We start from the raw sequence: 21,376 nt of genomic DNA on the forward strand, positions 1-21,376 counted from the left end.
ACACTTTGCACTAGAGGGTTTTAAAACTGACTGATAGATTTAAAACGAACGTGATTATCCCACCTCAGCAATCCCGCTGCCAGTGCTAGGTCGTAGCACAGTTCCAATTAAGTTTAGTTAACGTTGTACCGTTCGTATTTAGCATCGAGTATCGTCAGTACGAGGTTACGACCGCGCCATGGTGCTGGAGGAGGGTCGCGTGGCGGAGCAGGGCGCGGTGCCCGCGTTGTTGTCTGTGCCCACCTCCCGCCTCGCGCGCCTGCTGGCTGCCGCCGCCTCCGCCCACCACCACGTCTGAACTTCTCAAGACTGCACTAGTAGCTACCGTCATATGTAGTCTAGAGTAATTTAGAACATTCTAGATACTCGCGTGCAGAACGCGGTTGTTGGTTGATTGAAGCCTGGATGATGTCCTAAGAAAACCCCCAAATACAATGAAAATTGTCAGGCAGAAGTGTTAGAAACGAATTCAAATCCTAACTCCTTTTTTTGACAATGGGTCATAAATGACCAACGTATGCGAAAGGAAAAGTTATTCGGAGTCCATCGCAAGAGGTGCTAATGGCGGTAAAATTTATTTCGTTACAGTTTTTTGTATAAATTATCAGTGTCCGATTCAGGCCATTGCGAATAACAACATAATTTCACAAATAATACCCAATACCAAATTGTAAAATCACAAATATGTAGGTATATTAATGGAAAATTAATAACGAATGATTTCGTAATCGTAACAAGTTATAAAACGCTTACATTGAAATAAAACGTACTTTAAGGTTTGTAAAACACATTACGTTATTGTAAGTGGAATTGGACCATTGTATTTAAGGACCAGTATTTAATTAATTCTAAGCATGACGCGACGTACTTTATACTGTACTTTTACAAATGTATTTCTCATGATAATATTGACTGACGTAAGTTTTCTGTGTGCATCGTTCCAGCAGCGCCACGGTCTACGGTTTTCTTACTATTTATTTACTGAATAACATGAAAATTATACTTTTCACTGGAGTTATATGGATGGTTTTGTGGCTTCAACATGTACGTACATATCGGAAACTATGGCGCTGTTGGAGCGATACACACACATTTGCTCATTGCGAGTGATTTTTAGATAAGAATCGATATTAATAACTCGAATGTTTATTTAAATTTGACATAAAGCAATCTCATAATAAATGGTGTATTTATACGTAGAGCTACATTCAAGACGGGAATGAAACCGCGCATTATTGAGAGCTCGCTCGACCTTGACTGGACCGCTACAAGATAGCCCCACCAATTAGCAGACACTATTGTGTACCTTGTATCGTAAGTATGACCACAGTGGACATGTGACTGTATACCTTGTTGATTTAGAATAAATAATTAAAGAACACTTGTTTGATTCCAAATTGTATTTTCAATAGAACAACAATTGCACATAATTCGTTTAAAGCTCACGAGGGCGCGGCGGACCGCTAACAGACAACGTGCTACCAGAGTCAACGGTACATCATAAAATTATATCACTACATAACAATTACAACAATAATTACGTTGGCACCGGTTTCTGCAGACCGTTTTATAGCGGCGCTGTGATCAGGTCCAACAAAGCCACTACAATACATCCATTAATATAAACACAATTAGCTCAATAAGGTCTCCTCAACACCCAAATCCATAACGCCGCTATAAAAAGGTATGCACGTAATATAAAAACATTTGTGTCGCCACACCATCATATAAAAATATTTACTTACAATTACTTACGTGAATATACTTACAAGTAATTCTAAGTTAAATCTCGACATGTTTAATAAATTCTTTTTATTTTCCACTTATTGGCTACAATGGTATCGCATCGAGTCGCGGGACGGGCGTGTGCGCAGGGCACGACACATGTGGTACACAGGATCGCAGCTATCTTTGGTACAATTGTTAAATCATTTAACAATATTGTTAATCGTCTCCTGTCTATTTCAGTTAACCAAGATTTCGTTGTTGAAGGCACGAGTTCAGGCCACAGGCACAATATATTTATATACAAACATTTACACGGTATATTACATATTCTCAAACGTTAACATTATCGTCAAACTTACTTTGACCAGCAGTTCACAAGCTGCTCATAAGGAGTTATTCGAAATCTGATTCTGATAATTCATCTATAAAACGTTTAAAATTTCAATTCATAATAAAATTACGTAATTGGCCGATCATTTTGTTAAACAACGCACATCACATTACAGCAATAGGCACATGATTATGAGAACATTTTGTGCTTAAATTTTCGAATTCATAAAGACACGTCTAAGATTTTTAAATTTAGTCTAAAACGCTGTTGTCACCATTCTTAACTCGATAATAATATTAAAGTACTTACTACCTCTTTGCCGGTATAAAATGCAAAGAAAAAATATATACAAAGTATACCTAGAATCGAGTGTCGAAATCCGATAAAGCAACCACAAATCATATAAAAATTACGAAAAATATATTCGTGTTTACAAACATGTCCTTAAAGTTATTTAAAAGAATTTCTGAAATTGGACGTCGATATTATTTGGATCGATCCTCTGACATTTCTAATTTTAATTTTTCTCTATAAAGGTATAAGATTAAGCTTTAGTTAAGCCAAATTAGTGACGAAATTGTCAGTGGTCATTTTTTTATGATTTCTTTCATATCATCACACTTAAGGCTTTCTTTGCACAGAAATGGGAGATCTTTAACATTTATCTGTTCTGAGCATATTACTTATGTACAAATACTATCTACACTACTGCACTCGCGGCATGGCGCTCGCTACCATCGTACCGCTGGTGTACTCTTTACATAAACAGCACACGATGCGTTAATTGTTCGAATCGTCAGAGACGCGAGAACAGACTGCACGGGTTCTGCTATCGCGCGTGACGCGATAAATACCGCGGGTTTCGATCAAAAGCCGCAGCGAATCCTGTCTACGTAAATAAATGCGTACGGCTATTCCGCGCAAGTCCGCGAGTCATTGCGGCGCGCGCGATAGCGTAACCTTGCAGACACCGCTGGTGTATAACCCGTGCGAAATGACTAGACACCTCGTTAGTATACTACCCATAACGTGAGATGTGTAGTTATTTTGTAGGTTGGTTAGTTACCGGCAAAGAGGCGGGGCTGTGGGGCGTGGTGGCGTGTGTTAGGTGGGCTCGGTCTTGACGCCGGCGCTGGGCGCCACGGCGGCGCGCGCCTCCTCGGGCAGCCGCTCCGGGGACGTCAGGATCTCTGTCGACGTGCACAGCACGCGCAGGGAGTTTAGCACCGCTGCAACAGGAATAAAACAATAACCATCACAGTTGTTACTCTATTCGGGAAGGTTATAGTACTTTCCTCTCAATCAACCGGAGAGGGTATGGAGCATACTCCACCACGCTGCTCCACTGCGGGTTGGTGGAGGTGTTTTTACGGCCAATAGCCGGGACCAACGGCTTAACGTGCCCTCCGAAGCACGGAATCAACTTAGGTACTTTTTCGGACAATCAGGTGATTCAAGCCTGAAAAGTCCTTACCAAACAAAGGACAGTCTCACAAAGTGATTTCGACAATGTCCCCATCGGGAATCGAACCCGGACCTCCTCGGAGGAGGCCTGTGCCCAGCAGTGGGACGTATATAGGCTATTTATGTTTGTATGTATAGTACTTTGTTCACCAAGGGATGAAAGTGATCGATTACCAACGAGTGTGTGGTTTGAATTTGGCGTAGCAGAGTCACCACTCGCGATAAGATTATATTGCATGTAACAATGTATGATCAATTCGTGAGAAACTATTGTATACGTGATTTGACTATTTGGAAACTAGTCCAATAACATAAAATACTACGTATAGAACGGCAACTCTTCGTGTTTACTTCACCCCCTCGGTCTTACTTTAGTCTTCAATCGTATGGGCGTCAGGCGTCACACACACAAGAGGCGCGTGTACGATAACGTCAATGTAGGTATAGTGTATGTGTAAAAGGAGGTTTTTTGTATGAAGTGTCCGGGGTGTGGTAATTAGCATACAACTGACCGGGCCGCATCTCGACGAGCGAGCAGTGCTGTTCGGCCCACAGCAGCGTGGTCCGCACCAGGTCTGCGCTGCTGGCGCACGACACGCATGCGCTGAACGACTCCACCAGGGCCGCGCTCACCACGCTAAACTGCGCTAGGTAAGGAATATTATCGTATTCGGACGGAACAGACTTATTTTTATTTAATTAATTTATGTAATTAACTCAAGCAACTGTGACTCATAATACAATATATTATATTAACTTTCAGATAAAATGTTTAAAATTAGGTATTTAGGTGAATTTTGTTCGGAGCCGCCTCCCTGAAGCGTCGGAACATGACTCCCAGAGAGAAATTGAAAATATATTTTAAGCACTAGATTTTACGCTTACTGTTTACGTTTGCAGGTTCCATGACCACTCAGACTGTTATTTGTAAAAGGATACGAGCCAATACTTCCAGTTGTGCATGGTTCTGTTGGCGACGTGCCTCGCGAACATCTCCCGCAGGCGGCCGGCGCGGGCACGGGACACGGGCGCGCCCGTCGCCGGCAGCAGCGAGTGGCAGTTGCTGGGGGGAGGAACAGCTATGAGGGCACGTGACGACGTACGATTGAGATACTTCTTTACAGGAGAGAAAATACAAAATGATGACATTGTAAATCGGCTACTTAACAGTTGTAACAATAAAATATGAAATAAATCAGATAGGGTAGTTTATCATTTAACAATAATTATCCAATAGCTTTTATTATTATGATAATTTTTAAATATTTTATTTTTACTGAATAAAAATGCTATTTTTCTGTCCTATCTGTTTATGTATGTATATTATGTAACAGTAATATCAATGTTCAACTTACGATATAGAATTATTTAAACACGCGATCTGCGCCCGCAAACTCTCCATCTCTTCCTTAATCTGAGCCCGCTCCGTCTTCAACTGTTTTATGTACTCCGCTCCTTTTTGTAACATCGCCGCTTTACTCACCTGGATAAAACATTTTATGTATTTCATTTCCCGTTTAGTTTCTGATATTTGTGAGAAGTGATGTAGGCCTTGCGTATGATAAGGTCGTAAGGCCCAGATGCCATTCGCAATCGAAATACCAGTGTTAAACTTTTGTCTCGAAATGCGAGATTAAGCATGCAACTTTCTATTAAACATATTCAGATCATCTTGCATTGGATATACCTCTAGTAGTGAGCGTATGCCGTATTGAAAATTCCATATGCTGATAAAAAGGCTCAAAGCCTACCTGTCAGATATCTTTAGATAGGTTACTACAGTTATCGGTATGTTTAGAAAAAATATGTAACTTTGTTAAACGTAATTGTGTATTCAAACTTCTAAACCGGAAACGACTGGATGTAAAAATCAATTGTTAATTCATAGTCATATGATTATTCTTTCCAGTTAATAACAACGGAAAGTGATATTTTATAAAAATATCGGTTTTATCCAGTTATGACAAAAAATATCGAGATAGCAATGATGAATTACATTTGCTTAATCGTTTAAATCCCTTGGCTATAAGTTTACAACATCAATACTTCTCGATAAACGATAAACATACAGTTAATTCGGAAGTTATGTATAAGTATGAGATAATGCAAAATTTGATAAGAATGTAAGAAATACACGCGCGAGGCAATTTACATTATATTTAACATATTACATTTTGGTTAGCACTGACGGCATGGCAACACGCAATATAGACAGCCTTGACAAGCACATGTTATCAACAATGCAGATAATATTTATAGACGTTCCAATTACAATATCATGATATCATTTAGTACGAAGAATAGTACCTTAACCTAGTAAACTACAATTTATATCAGAGGAAATAATGTATTGTTTCCTTAACGACTTTGGTGCTGATTCAAGTAGATATCTCCTATTATTTTTTTCAGTTATACCTGTCATTTTCTTAACCGCCGAAAAGGTAAGGGAAGACGGTTGATCGGGGGGACTACCCAGCAGTGGGACGTATATGTATATGCTATTTATGTTATATAGCTTTTTGTACTTTGAAATTACTTTGAATAAACGATTTGACTTTGAAAAAAGCATGATTGAGTACTGACCTTGGCGGCGGGGTTACTGCTAAGGTGCGGTATGAGGGCCTGTAGCGCGTCGAAGCCGTTCTTGATGTTGCAGCGGCGCTTCTGCTCGGCGTGCAGGTGCGTGCGGCGCGGCTCGCGCGGGGAGCCGGCGGGGGACGCGCGGCCCGCGCCCGGCGAGCCCGGGGACGCGGGCGGGGACAGCGGCTGGTGCACCCAACAATCACACTGCTGCACGCCCCACACGCACGAATACATACATAAACTCACGCCCGCGGCTACAAGCTATCAGACGGCTTGTACCAATGCCGTCTATCAAAACTTACAAGTCTACACGTCACAAGGAACTTTTTACAAGTTGGTGTAAATCCATACTAATATTATAAATGTGAAAATGTATAATGTATGTTTGTTTGTCTGTCTTTCACGGGAAAACTTGAGAGTGGGAACGGGATGGAGAGTGACATAGTTTATTTTGTGTCTCTTTCTACTCTGCCCAGTTCCCTAAAAGGAGGGTTGAAACTTTGTTATCGAGGTAGAAAACTCAAAATTGGTATGGGGACTATTTGCGACTAAAAAAAAATTTTTTGGTAATCTGCCCCCAAACCCTTCAAAGGGATGCAATTTTATACGGGACTTTTCGCAGTTTTTAAGGTAGGAAGCTAAAAATTGTTGTACATTAGAAAAGGGGAACCGTATTACCCCGAATTAATGCGAGCGAAGCCGCGGGCAAAAGCTACTTAATTATATAAATAGATTCTACTCGTAAATTTTTAAATTAAATCAATCAAGCATACTTGTAATTTAAAAAAGAAAATCGCATTTCAACAATTTATTACGACACTCATAACTTGCAGGACAGAATGGAGAGCCGCTAGACACTCTCAGGATTTGCCATGATTTTATATAAGTTGTAATTCATGAAATATTTTTTTTATGAACAGAATAACGAATACAAATATAAAAATATACTTGTGAAATAAATAACGACACTTGTAACTAGTGTTGTCTTGATAAACACACTATATGTAGTAATTGCTTTTTACAGGAATAAAATCTTGTAATACAAGGCTTGTAACTTTTGATAAACAGGGCATAAGTCCTAAGGATGGATATGATTATATGATGCATGGTATTGGTAAGAGATTATTTCTCCATCATGTTGGAATGGACCCTCAGTCAACACTTACGACATGCCCAAGATGATAAGTAGCTGAATGATTTTTGTGGCTTTTATTTAGTTCCGTAAGATGATTCCGTGCTTCGGAAGGCACGTTAAGACGTTGGCCCCGAATAGTAGCCGTAAAAAAGCACCTCGACCAACCCGCAGCTGAGCAGCGTGGTGGAGTATGCTCCATACTCCGGTCCGGTTGATTGAGAGGAGGCCAGTGGATAGGCTGTTTATGTTGTGTTATTTACTTCCACTACTTTTGTCGGCTTTACATCGTTGGTCTAACAGACAGCTCGGTTAAGCGTGGTTACAGTTCAACTTGCGATGGATGTACCTCGGACTAACTCAATATCTTATGTCACATTTGCTCCAATAGCATCCTGAAGGTATTTTCTTAGGACCGATTCACCCATGCTGAAGCAATTCATGCAGGTTTTGGTGATGCAGTTCTAATTACTGTAGTGTTTATTTAAATTTGTGATTAACATAGTTTTTAAATGATTGTAATTCATAAGTGAACCTAAATTGCTCAAAAAATATGGACTTTTATTTACATACAAATGATGAGTATAAATAAAAACAGCCTCCGTGTTCCAGTGGTTGAGCGTTAGGTTCACGATCCGGAGGCCCCGGGTTCGAATCCCGGTGGGGACATATCACAAAAATCACTTTGTGATCCCTAGTTTGTTTAGGACATCACAGGCTGATCAGCTGATTGTCCGAAAGTAAGATGATCCGTGCTTCGGAAGGCACGTTAAGCCGTTGGTCCCGGTTACTACTTACTGATGTAAGTGAGTAATCGTTACATGAGCCATGTCAGGGGCCTTTGGCGGCTCAATAATAACCCTGATACCAGGGTTGATGAGGCTGGTATTCCACCTCACAACCCACACGATAAGATGTAATAAATAAATACCTGGTGCGGCGACATGACGTCGCTGCCTATGGGCGAGGGTTGTGCGCGGCGCACGGGCGACCTGGTCGGCTCGTCCTCACTGCTGTTCAGCTTGTACAAGCTTTGAGCTGCCAGCACAAAACATATGTATAATAGTGCTCTTTCTTTAAAGTCAGAAGAGGACAAGAGGTTAGCAAACTTTACGGATATCTGAACCTTGGAGGCTGCAGCTGTTCAGCTGTGGTGCTTTCATATTGGTCGAAGCCCTTGATATAATTCGCGCCTCGCGCGCCCGAACCCCGTGATCATTAACTTGCACCAGTACTTCAATATGAACACACCACAGCTGGGGCGAAAGTCTTCTCACAACCGGTATAACTGTGACCACTGAGTATATGAAGTTAAACTGGAACTGGTTGTTTCGCATCTTTTGTATGGACAGTCTGTCTTAACATGTTGGGCACCAAAACATTGTTAACAGCTGTATTTAGCTTATACGATAGCATAGAATAAGGAATTATACTAACCAGCGTCTGACCGAGGTTTACCTGACCCCCCTCGAACATGGTTTAGAGTTAAATCGTTTGGCGTCAGACGTCACACACACAGATGCGCGTGTATGATAATGTTAATGTGTAGTGTCTGCGTGGAACGAGGTTGTTTGTATGAAGTGTCCGGGGTGTGACGATAGTAAGTTTGCGGGTAAATGGGTAGTATTGTTATACTAACAGTGTTTAGCAGAGAGCAGCTGCGCGAGCATGACGCTGGCCTGTGGCAGCGCCGGCTCGGAGGCCACGCTGCACAGCGGCGGAGGGCGGCGGGCGCCGGGCTCCCCTCCCCCGCCGCCGCCGCTGGACGAGCGCGACCGCACCCGCGGCGCCGGCACCGCGCGACCTCCCTGCTGCACGACACACATTTATTAAACCATCTCATTGGGCCACTCCTCGCATGATCACGTGCTTACTTTGCAACTAGAGCCTCACGAATATTTCACGAGCCTTCACTTGCACGAGTAGCCAGGCGAAAGTGCTAAGTAGCCACCTGTCTGCAGTACCTTACATTTCGATTTTATATAGGTTTTTTTATTTTACGTTCTGAGGAGAGTGGTACCGAGACAAACCGTATTGTGGTATAACGGTATCAGTCGATTACCTAACTATGTAATAGGTACTTTAATGTTTTAAATAAATTAAAGAAAATTGTACATGTTTGGATATTGAGCGTCTTTTGTATCTGTCACCGTAAAATTGTAAATAACGTTAGATTATAATCTATCGACAGTTCACAATCTCGCGAGATAGATTATAATCTAACGTTATTTACAATTTTACGGTGACATATCCATATGATGTCAAGAAGATGAAGGATTGTTTAGTGGGTGAACTTTGAGCTTGTAAGTGACTGAATATTAGTGGAAACTTCAGTAACCCTCGCAGTGAGCCGAGTGGCGGTGTCCATGGGCTGCGGCGCAGCGGCGGGCGCGGCGGCGGGCTGCGGCGCGGGCGCCGACACCGTCCAGTCAGCATTGAGTTGCGCGCCCAGGGGCAGGCTGTGCGAACGGAACTGCTCCTTGCCGCGCGCGACGTTACTTGCGCATGCGCCTACTGTTGACACCTGTTTCAATCCAAAAAAGAACCCTTAAACAACGATCTTTTTTTTTCAACTTTTTATATCATGACGAATTTATTTTAAAACCAAGATAATCTTTATTGAACAATTTTGAAAACAATGAATAAAAATTCTTCAAATTTATAGATCTCCACGCGCTTTCAAAATGCAGCTTGGCGGTAGCCTTTACACCGTTTTATCACGAGTAGTAGGTAATCCATTGATTTCTTTTTACTTTGTACCAGACACCGAAACAACCTAATCTGATAAGGCTTGAGATAACAACATATACAGAAAAAATGGTATTCTTAAAGTACGTAGTCACTATTATAAGTGTGATTTTTTTGCACGTATCAGGGACGTTTTCTAACCGATACGCTGCGGACTCGCCCGCCCCGCACACGCATCAGCTGCGTGCGAGATACTAGCAAAGGGCAATGACTCTTGTAGTCAACGAGATTGTTCCCATCACATGGGTATACAGGGTGTTAGTGACATTGTACCGAATACCGAGGGAGATGATTCAGACCATGATTCTGAATTGATATCAAGTGGAAATTTCTGAATCATCCGTCAAAGTTTTCGTTACGATGTCACTAACACCCTACCCTAATTGTGAGTTTTTATGATGCTAAAACATCTACAATTGTCGTAGTGACTAACGCTAATTGGCTAATAATATTAATCATCAAATCAAATCAAGCTATCTATATTCTCCTGTTATTTTTGCTCGTCATTCATTAGTGAAACAAGTTTGTTCGGATGTTAATAGACACGTTTTTCAAACGATATTAAGTTACAAATGGTACTTTAAAACATAATTGGTACAGGCTCTCCATGTTACATGATGTGTTACGTCACCTGTTGCGACGCAGCAGGCGCGAGGGGAGGCGAGGGCATCTTGAAGGCGCGCGTGTTGTGCGCAGGCGAAGTCTTGGGCTTGTAGGGCTCCGCTGGCAAGTACTGGATCTGCTGTCGTCCGCCCCGGGGCTCATAAGACACTTGCTGGATCTGACCGGAGGGACTAACTGGTTGCATGCCCTGATTATAATTCTGCTGTGTCGTCGCGTTGAACTGTTAATATGGTGTACAATAGTGTGTAAATATGGTAGAAGTTATTTCAAAATCATTGGTTATGGGTCAAACAGATGTAAACTTTTGCATGCGCCTTCCACAGGGGGAGCGCCCCCTGCTCTCCGACCAGGGGAGTTTTCGTGTAACTCAGTTTATAATTACCTACCCTGTCATTGGCTAAACTTAAATTAATGGGAGTTGCAATTTGATAGAAGCTATAGTAGGCTAGTTTTCAACCAGTCATATCGGCTACTTTTACTAAACGTCAAAACACGAAATTACTATGGAATTTCGGATTCGGACTTATCATTACGTTTTTCTTGATTGAAATTCATAAATAAGTTAAATGGAAAAAGAAAATGATTGTCGTTAGTTTTAGATCTGTCTTTATTTAGTAAACAGAATTTCATAATTTATCTTGAACCTAGTACGGTCACGAGTACTAATATGTATACACTTTGATACCATGTCATATTAACTTTTTTGACAAATTAAACCGTAAGTCTCATTAAATGTCAAATATGATAGTGCGACAGGGTTCTAAAGTGGGTACATGATATTGCTCATGACTGTACACGACTCAGTTATACGATTAGGCCGTCGAATGCATTTGTAATCTTGTGAATCAGTGTAATCTCCACCTATTGTATAAGTTGTCGAGGATTAACATTTTATGACAGTCAATCTTTAGATAAACACCGTTGTTGAGATATTAGCACGCGCCCGCTCTGGGTGGATTGTATAGATCTTGTATAATCTCTTCTCGTAAGACAATAACAAGGAAATTATTACTATCAAATTGAGAGATCTACCCTGTCAAAATGTCGTATTACATTTAATTATTCCATAATATAGAACACGACGTTTTATCTAAATTGTATGAGTGTAATTATTTATTGAATAAACTAGGGATGTTGTGATGATAAAAGAGTGATAAGACCAGCTATGTTAGATAAGGCTCTCTTACTTCTGAAATTGTTTTTGTGTTTAATTAAAGATTATTAATATAGTACATTCATCTACTTCCGCGAAACATTAGTTACTTACGCCAATGCATGGCGACTTAATATAACAAAAACAAAACAACCTATATACATCCCATTGCTGGGCACAGGCCTCTCCTCAATCAACCGGAGGATGTATGGAGCACGTTCCACCACGCTGCTCGAGTTGTTTGTTAATAAAGTATATTGTATTGTTAAGTGGAATACCTTAAATACCTGATAAGGTGCGTTGGGCAGCTGGCTGGCGTAGTGCGCGACCCTGGGGCGCTGTTTGTCACGGTTGTACGCGCTGCGGCCCTGGATGACGATGGCGGAGGCGTACTTGGAGTTCTGCACCGGCTGCTGCAGCAGGGACACTGTCTCCGGAGCCGTTTGAGACGGAGGGATAGCTAGTCAAAGGAAAATTGGGATTTTTAGATAGTCCCACCATAGATTAAGGCACAATGCCACAAATAGAACGGCAACTCTCCGCTCCTCGCCAGCGGCTCAACTAAGTTTACCTCACCCCCCTCGGTCTTACTTTAGTCTTCAGACACATAGATGCACGTGTACGATAACGTCAGTGTAGAGTCTGTGTGAAACGAGGTGTTGTGTATGAAGTGTCCGGGGTGTGGTCCCACTTAACACAGAATGTTCTAAGGCCCAACCTTGACCAATAATGTTCTTTTATATTATAACAGAGTTGTTTACCAAATATGCTGTATAAAAATGGACGTGTAAAAAGTCTTATTATCCTTGAATTTACATAAATTAAAAACAGTAAACTGAAACTAAAATTCGTTAGCAAGCTCCGGTTTTCTTTGTCTTAATAAAGTGACCGCTGTGAAAGAATCCCTATATAACGGCATCTATTTGCTTAGAGACATTATGTACTCATTATAAGGTCAATGTGCTGTTGAAGGTGCTATAATAACTAACACCAAGATTGGTGAGGTCGCTCACACACCTCACAACTCACAGGAAAAAGAATACATCGGCGATAGAAAGAAGACTCACCGGCATTATACTTAGTAGGTTGCGTGTAGGTAGGTTCCGATTGGGAGACGATTTTCGGTGACGACACATACTGTAACCGCGACAATTTCCCGGAGTACACCGTTTGCATGGGTTCAGGCTGCTGTGGCGGCTGCTCGTACGATCCTGGATACTGTACCAACTCCTGGGAACCCAGCATATTGTTTGCCATCTCCCCCTGACTAAACATCCTCCCATCCTCATACAGCCTCATTTGCTCATTCTTGATGGACTGGTTAATGCTCTGTCCCGCCATCGTCATCATCTGAGTATTGTTGCTTGTTCCTGCAACAAATTAAACGATTGTATATCGCGTCCCGATATTCGGGACTTTTTACTGGTTTTCAGCATTAAAATCTTAAATATAAGGAGCTTTTAATACACATTTACAAGACTTTACAAATCAGTAGGTATTCAAAAATTCTGATATACTAATATATAATAATGTTTTTCTTTACTTTTCCTTAGGTTTTATCAATTATACTCAATGAAAGGCTTTTGACTTATACATATACAGACTTATACATAAGCTACACATTACTCAAAAATCTTCACAACTAGTCATCTTTCAAATATGCAGCCTCTTTGAGGCTAGCTTTAAATCATGTCTGTCATATGTTCATTGTTTCGAGGTTTACGCGGTTATTATAATTACAACATAATACCGGGTTCTTACCGCGTTATTATCAGGGATATGAGACTGCCGATACTCTTTCTTTGCCGCTTGTTTCTACATTTCATGTCGGAATATTCGGAACCAACTGAACTCGCACCAAACTCACTACGACTATGTTACTGTACTGTCATATGTTATAAATATACTTACCATGAATGGTCATCTGGCTCGTGGGCATGGTGACTGTGGAGGTCTGGCTGTCGCCAATGTATCCTTGGGACGTGTACGTGTCCACTGACATGTGGGAGCTCCCTCGATACAGCGGGTCCTCTGCGGGTAGGGCGCTCTCTTCTGGCACGGGCGGCAGGCGAGGCGTCGATAGTAGATCTACAAATGGTTTATTACAAAATCTTAGGTTTTCTCGGCTTTTGCCAGTTTGCTGACACGAACGGGCTTAAGCCAAGTTAATATCAGGCTTGTACTTGTGCGGGGAAAGGTTACTATTAATATCGGCGTACACCACCATTCCACTGCGGGGCAAAGGTCTCTACTATTCTTCCACTTTCTCTATCCTGGGCTAGATAGCCTAGTGAAGATAGAAGGAGATCCTTCGAAGCTGTCAAGTGCATATCCAGTTTATGACACCATCTCTTTCGTGTCAAATGTTTTAACATTACATAAAAACAGATTTACATAGGTACAACACGTCTTACAGCGCATTAGATGACTCTGCAATACAGCCCCTTTGTAAGTCCCTTTGTGTAAATAAATAATAATTTCTGGGCAAAAAGTTTGCCAGTTTTCTATCCGCGCGTGGGCATCAGAGTTGACCAAACAACTTTTAACACTTTAAATCTAGTTTTTCTTCCTATTTGAAGAAATTAGAATGTAGGATTGGTATAACTTTGTTTAATATATGAATATAAGGAGCGGGAATATAAAACGGCGTCGTTCTTGTTACTCCATTTTGTCTCTATTATTTTTTTAAATTTAAAGATGGCGCTTGTCTATGACACTATTTTTTATGAATTCTTATATGAAAACAAGCAGTTTTGATGTCCGATAGATTTTAATGTGGTTATTCTAAGTAGATTGAATGTAGCGACACATTCATATTTTATCAAATACACATACTTACTCAATGTTCAAAGCGACATTTTGTCTTGTTGTTATAGATAACACCCTAAGAAATTTGGAATGTCTTTAATGGATTCACGGTCTCCGGTTCTCCTATCGCCGTTAATGAGTCATGTTTCTAAAGAGCTGATAAGTCGCAGTAACTTTGAGTAAATATTGCAAACGATTTCCAACTTATCTGGCGTATCACTTCTGTCGTATTATAGGGGAGGATATAGGTAAATATATAGTAATATAATGCTGCTGATTCCAATGCACAAAATCAAATTTTATTTTAAGTTATACCTATCATTTTCCTATCCGTCGAAAACGAAAGGTACGGACGGGGTAAAGGTATTGCTGCTTAGCAATAAGGCCGCCAGATTGTACTGTATCTATCTTCATCTGTGTGAATCTGTTCTGTATGTTGTGTGCAATAAAGTATATTTGATTTGATTTGATTTGACAATTGACAGGCATGTAATTTACGAAACACACGTCAATTTGAGGTAGATATTTAAATAACCCTCTCAAAATTTTACATTGGCATATAACCCGTCAGAATTAAGTTGACTTTGTACGTTTGAATTCATGTTTGGATAATAGATAATACATATCACGTGGTTTCCAGGATTTGTGTATGTAAATGGCAATGAGCTCGCGCTATATTACATGGGACTTCAACATAGCTGGCGAAGAGTATACTATACATCTCTGCCTGTTATTTACGGTACGAAGTACTGTTATTATGAACGGTACGACGGTCTCTCTTACCTTGCAGCGGTTCTAATGTGTCCATAAAATCATCCAGGTTAGGTTGTAGCGGACCTAAGCTTGGTTGGATGAAATCTGCCAAACTTGCGCCTCTAGCTGGAATATAAAGCATTATTAAAACCTATTTGTCTAATCTACTAGTTTCCAATAATTTGTTTACGACTTTTATAAGTTTATAACTAATGATATATGTACAATCAAGTTATTAAATTGTTTGATGTATCAAGAATGACGAATAACAACACCTTACGGTACAAAATACTACATAATATTCATATTTTTTTATTATATTTTTTTTGCAAGTAGTCGTGACATGAGCCATGTCAGGGGCCTTTGGCGGCTCAATAGTAACCCGGGCACTAGGGTTGATGAGGTTGGTACTCCACCTCACAATCCACACGATAGAAGAAGAGATTTGAAATATGTTAAATTTCGGTTTCGATAGGTATTTTTCTAAAAGTATATATGTATATATATACTTTCGTTCGGTGGTATTCCTTGACACTCTTTTAGTTCACATTTGACACATTTTTAACCTAAAAAAAATGTGCAGTATATAGTTTTTTTATTGTGTTGCAACTGAACTAATTTCAGCGAGATCTATGGAAGAGTAGACAAAGTAGTACCAATCTCCCTGCAGTCGGGGAAGGCGAAGGGCTGGTGGCTGGTGATGGTGGAGAAGAGAGTGTCACTCATGAAGCTGAGGTAGTCCTCGTCGGTGAGCATGTTGGCTGCCAGGTCGCTGCACTGAGAGAACGATTCCACCGTGTCCATATCCGATATCTACACCATGAAAAAAATATATATAGGGTGGTAGTGACATCGCAACGAAAACTTTGAGGGATGATTCTGACCGTGATCACGCCGTGATTGTCAGTTGATAACAAGTGAAATTTTCCATCGCATACTCCACAACGCAGCACGTTTACTAACCCTTGAAGAAAATTACGTGCATTCCTATTCATTTCCATTTTAGACTGACGTGTATTGGCATAAAAGGGTAAAAATTATGTTAATGATAAATCTTTCGCTTACCGTATCCTGGACGGAGGTATCGCCCTTGCCAAAGAGCCTCATAATATGAAACATGCGCCATTTTTTATATTCTGCTATTACTGCCTCGGCTCTTCGTTTCCAATACTTTCCTTCCAAAATGGTTGCCTGAAATCAGGTTTTTCGTGACAATGGATCGCAGAGTATAAAAAAAACTCACTGCACACGAGACGATACCAGGAGCGTGCGGTCCGGATAGCGGGAGTTCGATATAAAAAACCGCTGGAAATAATTGTGTGAACAGCATTATAACTTATAACAAAATACCCGCCTAAAAGGATAAAAACATTCCGCCTCCTGAAAGTGCACCGCCTCGGTGCCGCCTCTGTGTGCTTTGAGCTTAAAAGTAAGTCATAATAAAATATACTACATATACCTCTGGCTTGACATGTGTATCAACGTCCAGTGGTGACGCGAACTGGCACACTAACGTATTTTGTTTCTTTATAACTGAAATCATAAAAAAATCAAAATCCATGTAACATTAATGTAAAAAACAAGGCGATACATTTTAAATATTATATTGGTTTAGCTCATAGCCTTATCTCTCATATTCAATGAGACTTTCCAACATACATTTCCCAAAAAAAAAAGAACATTTAACCTTCTAACTTCATGGATAACAGACATTATGCATCTTTTAATGCTGTTTTTGGGCATAAATGATGACCCTTGTTATTACACCCAGGCACAACACATCTTGCACCCATTACCTACTATTCTGATCAAAATAAAGCGAAGCAAAATAGGTAGTAACATAATTCTATATGTACGTATCTGATCCAAATATGAAGCAACAATTATTTTTATGCCTTTGCCATTAGATTATATCTTTGAGTCAATAATAATCCTGACACCAGGGTTAATGAGGTTGGTCATCCACCTCTTAATCCACACGATAAGAATAAGAAGTTCGAATAATTACAGCCTCCGTGGTCTAGTGGTTAGAGCGTTAGGCTCACGTTCTGGAGGTCCGGGTTCGATTCCCGATGGGGACATTGTCGAAATCACTTTGTGAGACTGTCCTTTGTTTGGTAAGGACTTTTCAGGCTTGAATCACCTGATTGTCCGAAAAAGTAAGATGATTCCGTGCTTCGGAGGGCACGTTAAGCCGTTGGTCCCGGCTATTAGCCGTAAAAACACCTCCACCAATCCGCATTGGAGCAGCGTGGTGGAGTATGCTCCATACCCCCTCCGGTTGATTGAGGGGAGGCCTGTGCCCAGCAGTGGGACGTATATAGGCTGTTGATGATGATGATGATGAGCCTCGAAAGTCCCTTATTGAATTTGATCCAGAAAGTTAACAATCTTGTGTCCTACAAGTGACGGGTTGTTGTGGTTAAGGTAAGTCATGATAGGCAAACTAACTCGGAACTCGAATAAGTAGTAAGCCTGCAGGAGTTCAGACAGCTTGAATAGTGGTTATTGGGTTGGCTGCAATCCCAGCCACCACCGATAACCCCCACTGTTTATGTCTTCAAACAGTGTTATCTACTTCCCGATCATCGGTTTTCCTTCAAGTGTGTTGCCTTGCCACCAGCCCTACATAGGTAGATTCCACCTTATACGTATGCATCGCAGGCATCGTTAACGCTTTCTGATCTATATTTATACTTGCTGGATTAGAGAAACGAACGATATAAAAAAAATATATGACTCAGTAAATATTTACGTAAAGTACGCGATAAAATACCTACTAATAGATAGGGCAACCTAAAAGAAGAATATTATTATCACACGTCCGATTAATACAATGAACTAGAATAAAAATACATTTATAATTGGCATGTGGTCTGTAGCCGAGCGAGCGTGTAGCGGGTATCGAGATAGCGCAGAGCGGAGCGGACCCATTCTCGCTAGCACGTCACGTGGTTGTTATGGTTATTCCCGCTCCGCTTGTGCCATCGTCCGCTACCAGCACGCTTTTAGCCCACATCCTGAATAGACGTGCGTAACGACCCGACGAGGACGCAAGGGCAGAGATTCGGCTCAGCTATTTTTAATATTATCGTACTCTCCAATAGTCCTACATCGTAGTGACGTATGCAACTACCACAATATAATATAACATCTACTACATAACGACATCGTACCTTCTATGCGTGATTCTAATCACACAACCAGATATCAGAGCGATAAAAACGTCTGCGGGACATATACTGGCCTTTAATGATGTTCTCCGTGAAATAGGTACCTACCTATAATACAGAATAGGGTAGTAACACTACTAGATAAAAAAAAATGATTCTGATTTCATATTCTGATTGTAGGGTCATATCAGTCGACTTTTGACCAGGTAATCATGGACTTAACCTATTTGCATAATTAATAACAATTATAGTTATCAAAGTTATTTAACCATGCATGAAATAATAGTAGGTAGGTAGATATCAGTTGCAATGGACTTCTTAGAAACACAATAAACGTAATATTCTCGTGTATCTAATCAAAAATAGAAACAAATAAGACATAAATAAATATGGAAACTTACACTGCATGTGCCAGCATCTCCATATGACATTGTTCAGTCTTATCTTGTCCTTCCAGCGGAGTTTGATACCTTTGAAGCGATTCCATTTTGGAGATGTTAGTTTTTGTCTGAGAAATATAAGTAATACAAATTTTTATAACAAACCAAACTTACCAAGCTCCTAAATTCTCTACCTGTCACCACTTAATCTTTGATAACAACATTTTCATAATTATGTTGACTATAAAAGTTCTCGAATTAATTTTAAACATTTTCACTTGTAGAGTTTTTAAAATAGACATTATTAAAAAAGAATACAACTTTTTTTTTAAAGTATAGTGCAATCAAATGGGAAAACTATACTGAGTTGTAGGAGCTGTCAGGTAAGCAGATATCAGCCTGTTATCAGTCTATCAATAGGTGATCTTAAGCTTATTGCAAATAGCATTATCACATGATAAGAAATAAGCCTAGAGACTGCTTTATCTTCTGTTATACGACTGGAAGAAACAAAATGTAGAGCCAGATGCTTTTCCTTGTTTTTTGTAAAGACTTTGCACTTTAATTTTGTATGACGCAATTTCGATATTATTATATGTGGCCAATTTTTATTGCAATGTTTATGTTTAAAAAATAATTACAATGCTATCTCAAAAAGTACAATTTACTGATATGCTATATCAAGTTAACCGTGAAATAATAAATATTATTATACACGTGTGTAAATTAATAAAATAGGTACCTACACAGCATTTTGCAATTTTCAATATCAGGAGCGGCTGTGAATTATCATATTGATGACTTGTGGCTGTACCTACCCTAATAGGGATATGAACTTAAGCATATGTATGGCAATGAACTAAGTAGACATTGAAGGCAACATAATTTACAATTAGTCTATTGACATTGTTTATCTATTCACTACAAATATTTTATTCTATTTCCTAGCAAATTCATTAGTTCATGACCTTGTGTTTACATAAACAGGCCTAGACACTACTACACTATACACATACATGTAAATACACTACATTTAAACAGTTTAATTTTTAAACAGAGCTGTTCTAAAGGAGAATACTGTTATTATTTACTTTTCCTGATAATGTGTTAGATAAATAACTTGAACATGTTCACTGTTGTCCACAAATTTGAATCCAGTGATTACTCTTATCAGAAACAATGTTAATAAAAAATATTTAGAATTAAATTGAAACGTAAAATGTTAGCTATTAATAACTAATAATAATTAAGTATTCATAGAGGGACTTATCTCAGCGAGTGACCTGTGTCTTTTGTGAGGCTGTGATGACCCCGTGTTATCTTTGCAAACTAAACCAATGGAAACATACATGTTTCCTCATTTCCACACAATATCTTACACCTTGACAAAAATACTTTATGTTTACCTATTTAAAATGTTTAAAATAATTGTGTGTTATATGCTATTGTTACTATGTTTACACATAGTTTATACAAAAATAGTAGAAATGGATACATCAACTTCGACAGTGTCAGTATACATTTTCATTACAACCAAGAAATCTATCTCATATCAATTTTATTATCTAATAATGATCTCCAAGTAAAAACACATCTGACCGCACTACCCTTATACTGCTATGAAGGTCATGACATTAATTGTGTGTAGTGGATACCTATAACAATATGCGCTCATACAAAGCTACATTAAACACCTTTCACAGAGAAGGTACAGAAACACAAAAAGCAGAGTAAGAAATAAGTACATAAGTACAGAAACAGAAAATAAACAAAAACAATAGTATATATGGTTTTACATTAATTTAAAAGCAAACGGGACATCTAAATAAAAAGAAACACGATTCTTACCTGTAGGCCAAAGTCATGCATTTGAACAATTTTGTAAGTGATATCTCAATAGAAAGCTGTTGATGTTGTTTACTCTCTTCTTTGTCAAACGGTTGAAACTTTTCCACCGCACCCGGTACTGTGTACGTTGCAACCACTGATGTTTTCTGAACATTTTGTTCCTCATCAGGCACAGGGACAGCTAAATCGTCAAAATCATCCTGAGCCTCTGCTTCGAAGTGCGACACCATGAAATGCCCAGAATGTATAGTCTCCTTCTCCGGGCGCGCCATCCTCTTCTCCACGTGGGTCATCTTGATTTTCTTATTGTGGTACTAAATCCAACTACTACTAGACGATAATATTTTACGTTTGAGGTCTCATCAACTTTTGGACTTAGCCATATTTCTACTTTATCACTTTACTTCACTCACATTGTTTTTTTCCATTTGACAAACAAATTAATGTTGCAATCATAAAAAAATAAAGTGAAGGCCAAATACCGTGTGTGTTGTTATCATCTTTGTCAGTGTCTCGTCTCTATTTACTCTTTTCTTTGCTTGTTAGTTCGTTAAAGGTCGGTAAAGCGACTTGGCAGCCCTTGTGTAATGTATAATAATATGAACTTTGTATATGAATATGAATAATATTTTAACAAAAATCTTATCTCTC

At 39.7% G+C, this 21,376-nt stretch overlaps 2 protein-coding genes across 8 annotated transcripts in view; one reads left to right on the forward strand and one right to left on the reverse strand.

Moving 5' to 3' along the window:
* The window catches only part of LOC126367603 (ATP-binding cassette sub-family C member 3), a 29,522-nt gene extending 28,125 nt beyond the window's left edge, over window positions 1–1,397 (forward strand). The window contains exon 26 of the mRNA XM_050011197.1: window positions 143–1,397. Within this exon, the coding sequence (XP_049867154.1) occupies window positions 143–298 (156 nt within the window). The 3' untranslated portion in view covers window positions 299–1,397. The remainder of the gene's footprint in view (window positions 1–142) is intronic.
* Window positions 1,383–21,219, reverse strand: LOC126367605 (MLX-interacting protein). 7 transcript variants are annotated; one of them, XM_050011205.1, is made up of 18 exons: window positions 20,726–21,219; window positions 18,899–19,005; window positions 16,784–16,857; window positions 16,390–16,515; window positions 15,981–16,137; window positions 15,355–15,450; window positions 13,675–13,851; window positions 12,831–13,133; window positions 12,042–12,223; window positions 10,618–10,830; window positions 9,577–9,762; window positions 8,878–9,049; window positions 8,170–8,276; window positions 6,107–6,310; window positions 4,879–5,006; window positions 4,463–4,586; window positions 4,036–4,165; window positions 1,383–3,288 (listed from the first exon to the last, which is right to left on the reverse strand). In XM_050011205.1, exons 1-18 carry the CDS (start codon window positions 21,016–21,018, stop codon window positions 3,164–3,166), a joined length of 2,904 nt encoding a protein of 967 aa, XP_049867162.1. In that variant the 5' UTR covers window positions 21,019–21,219; the 3' UTR covers window positions 1,383–3,163. The 7 variants fall into 7 exon arrangements, with proteins under 7 accessions (XP_049867162.1, XP_049867165.1, XP_049867161.1 ...); XM_050011208.1 differs by having other exon boundaries at window positions 6,107–6,289; window positions 8,878–9,046; window positions 20,726–21,218; XM_050011204.1 differs by having other exon boundaries at window positions 6,107–6,313; window positions 8,878–9,046; window positions 20,726–21,218.
* Between the last annotated feature and the right edge of the window lie 157 nt (window positions 21,220–21,376).

This window comes from Pectinophora gossypiella, chromosome 6, assembly GCF_024362695.1.
Source record: "Pectinophora gossypiella chromosome 6, ilPecGoss1.1, whole genome shotgun sequence".
Lineage (NCBI taxonomy): Eukaryota > Metazoa > Arthropoda > Insecta > Lepidoptera > Gelechiidae > Pectinophora > Pectinophora gossypiella.